The sequence below is a fragment of the Ammodytes marinus genome, assembly GCF_949987685.1.
Source record: "Ammodytes marinus genome assembly, chromosome: 16".
Lineage (NCBI taxonomy): Eukaryota > Metazoa > Chordata > Actinopteri > Uranoscopiformes > Ammodytidae > Ammodytes > Ammodytes marinus.
The window spans coordinates 506,201-508,700 of NC_137220.1; the positions used below are offsets into that span (position 1 = coordinate 506,201).

Here is a 2,500-nt window from a genome sequence, read left to right on the forward strand (position 1 = left end):
CTCAATGGGATTTACCTGTTGTAATTCAACACATTACATCAGGGAAGAGTCCATGACAAACAGCTGTCATCATAATGTGATGATCAGTCCATAAAGATTCACTTGCAGTTCTCAGTAATAACCTGAAGCTGCTGTGAGGAAACCAATGTGCCGTAGTGTAAGAGGTATTTATCTATATCTACTTCTGGCCTTTGTGATGCAATGTACTTTATATTGACTTATTTTATTTACTTATTTTATTGACTTTTATTGTTTGTTAGTTGTCTGTTGAGTGGAGTCTGGTTTATCAGGACAGCAAAGGAACATGGCTGAAACCTCGCCAAGAGACAAGTGAGTGAAAAACAACTTGATTTACACTGCACACACACACACACACACACACACACACACACACACACACACACACACACACACACACACACACACACACACACACACAGAGCTGGCCCAAACCTTCATGGGGCCCTAAGCGAAATATGATTGGGGGCCCCTCTCCAATGTTAGCGCTGCTGAAACTATAGATCTTTGTTAAATATCATCCACACACCCAGTGTTTTCCGCTAGTGCCTCCACTGTGCAGCTGTGTGAAGATATTAGACAGCCGAGATTCAGACCCTCTTAGGGGGGTCCGGGGGTATGCCCCCCCGGGAGATTTTTTTAACCTTTTTAAAGTGAAATGCATGAATCTGGTGAACTTTGAGAGGGACATTAAGAGGCTAAATCTGAGAAATGTTGTGTGAACAAATAATTTGGAGACACTGGGTCAGATGAATTAGAAGCTATTGAAGAAGGACACGTGGATTTTCCATAAAAATATTAATATAAAATAAAATATTATGAAGGGTCCTCTGGGACGGGCTTGGAGCTCTTTTTCTTTTACGGGACATATTTCTCTGTAATATAGTGAATGCATTTAAATACAGTGTGAGGAACGAAGCAGAAGAACTCTGTTGTCCAGCTACTGTATCTTTTTTCCACATACAGTGGAAATAGAAAGTTTACACACCCCTACTAAAATGCCTGCGTTTTTGATGTAAAAAAATAAGAACCCGTTTAATAATTTCACAAAAAAATCCACCAGTAATATGACATTTAACCTGTTCAAATCAATTGAAAAGTTGCAGAAATATCTTAAGGGGGAGGAGTAAAAAATAAGAAACTGAAATAGGGTGACTGCACAAGTGTACACACCCTCTTATTACTGGGGGTGTGAATGGGATTTGAATGAACCAATCACATTCAAACCCATATAAAATAGGAGTCCATACACACCTGCAATGATTAAAAGTTCAACTGATTAACCCCAAATAAAATTTGGCTGTTCTAGTAAGCTTTTCCAGACATGTTCTCAGTCCCATCACACAGCAGAAGACATGGTCCACAGAGAGCTTCCAAAACATCAGAGGGATCTGATTGTTAAACGTTATGAGTCAGGAGAAGGTTACAAAATAATTTCCAAGGCATTGGATATACCATGGAACACAGTGAAGACAGTCATCATCAAATGGAGAAAATATGGCACAACAGTGACACTACCAAGAACCGGACGTCCCTCCAAAATTGATGAAAAGACCAGAAGAAAACTGGTGAGGGAGGCTAGCAAGAGGCCTACAGCAACATTAAAGGAGCTGCAAGAATTTCTGGCAGATAATGGCTGTGTGGTATATGTGACTACAATCTCCCGTATTCTTCATGCAACTGAGCTATGGGGTAGGGTTGCAAGACGGAAGCCTTATCTGTCAAAGAAAAACATCCAAGCGCGCCTCCATTACGCTAAAACACACATGAAGTCTCCCACAAACATGTGGAAAAACGTGTTATGGTCTGATGAAACAAAGGTCGAACTTTTTGGACATCCTTCCAAAAGGTATGTTTGGCGCAAAAACAACACTGCTCATCACCCAAAGAACACCATACCAACAGTGAAGCATGGTGGTGGCAGCATCATGCTTTGGGGCTGTTTTTCTTCAGCAGGAACTGGGGCTTTAGTCAAGGTTGAGGGAATTATGAACAGTTGCAAATACCAGTCAATATTGGCATCAAACCTTCAGGCTTCTGCCAGAAAGCTGAAGATGAGGAGGAACTTCATGACAACGACCCAAAGCATACATCCAAATCAACCAAAGAATGGCTTCACCAGAATAAGATTAATGTTTTGCAATGGCCCAGCCAGAGCCCAGATCTGAATCCGATCGAAAATCTGTGGGGTGATCTGAAGAGGGCTGTGCACAAAAGATGCCCTCGCAATCTGACAGATTTGGAGCGTTTTTGCAAAGAAGAGTGGGACAAAATTGCCATATCAAGATGTGCTACACTGATAGACTCCTACCCAAAAAGACTGAGTGCTGTAATTAAAGCAAAAGGTGCTTCAACTAAGTATTAGTTTAAGGGTGTGCATATTTATGCAAGTAGGTTATTGTGTATTTTTAGTTTTTCTAATTTTCCCTGAAAAGATTTCAGTTTGTCTTTCTTTGACTTGTCCAGGTTATAGGACACATTA

At 40.8% G+C, this 2,500-nt stretch overlaps 1 protein-coding gene across 1 annotated transcript in view; it reads left to right on the forward strand.

Annotated features, from left to right (window-relative positions):
* Window positions 1-304: 304 nt before the first annotated feature.
* LOC307262933 (equilibrative nucleoside transporter 1-like) overlaps window positions 305-2,500 on the forward strand; it is a gene marked incomplete at both ends in the record, with an annotated part of 12,348 nt that continues 10,152 nt past the window's right edge. The window contains one exon of the mRNA XM_080043956.1: window positions 305-330. Within this exon, the coding sequence (XP_079900082.1) occupies window positions 305-330 (26 nt within the window). The remainder of the gene's footprint in view (window positions 331-2,500) is intronic.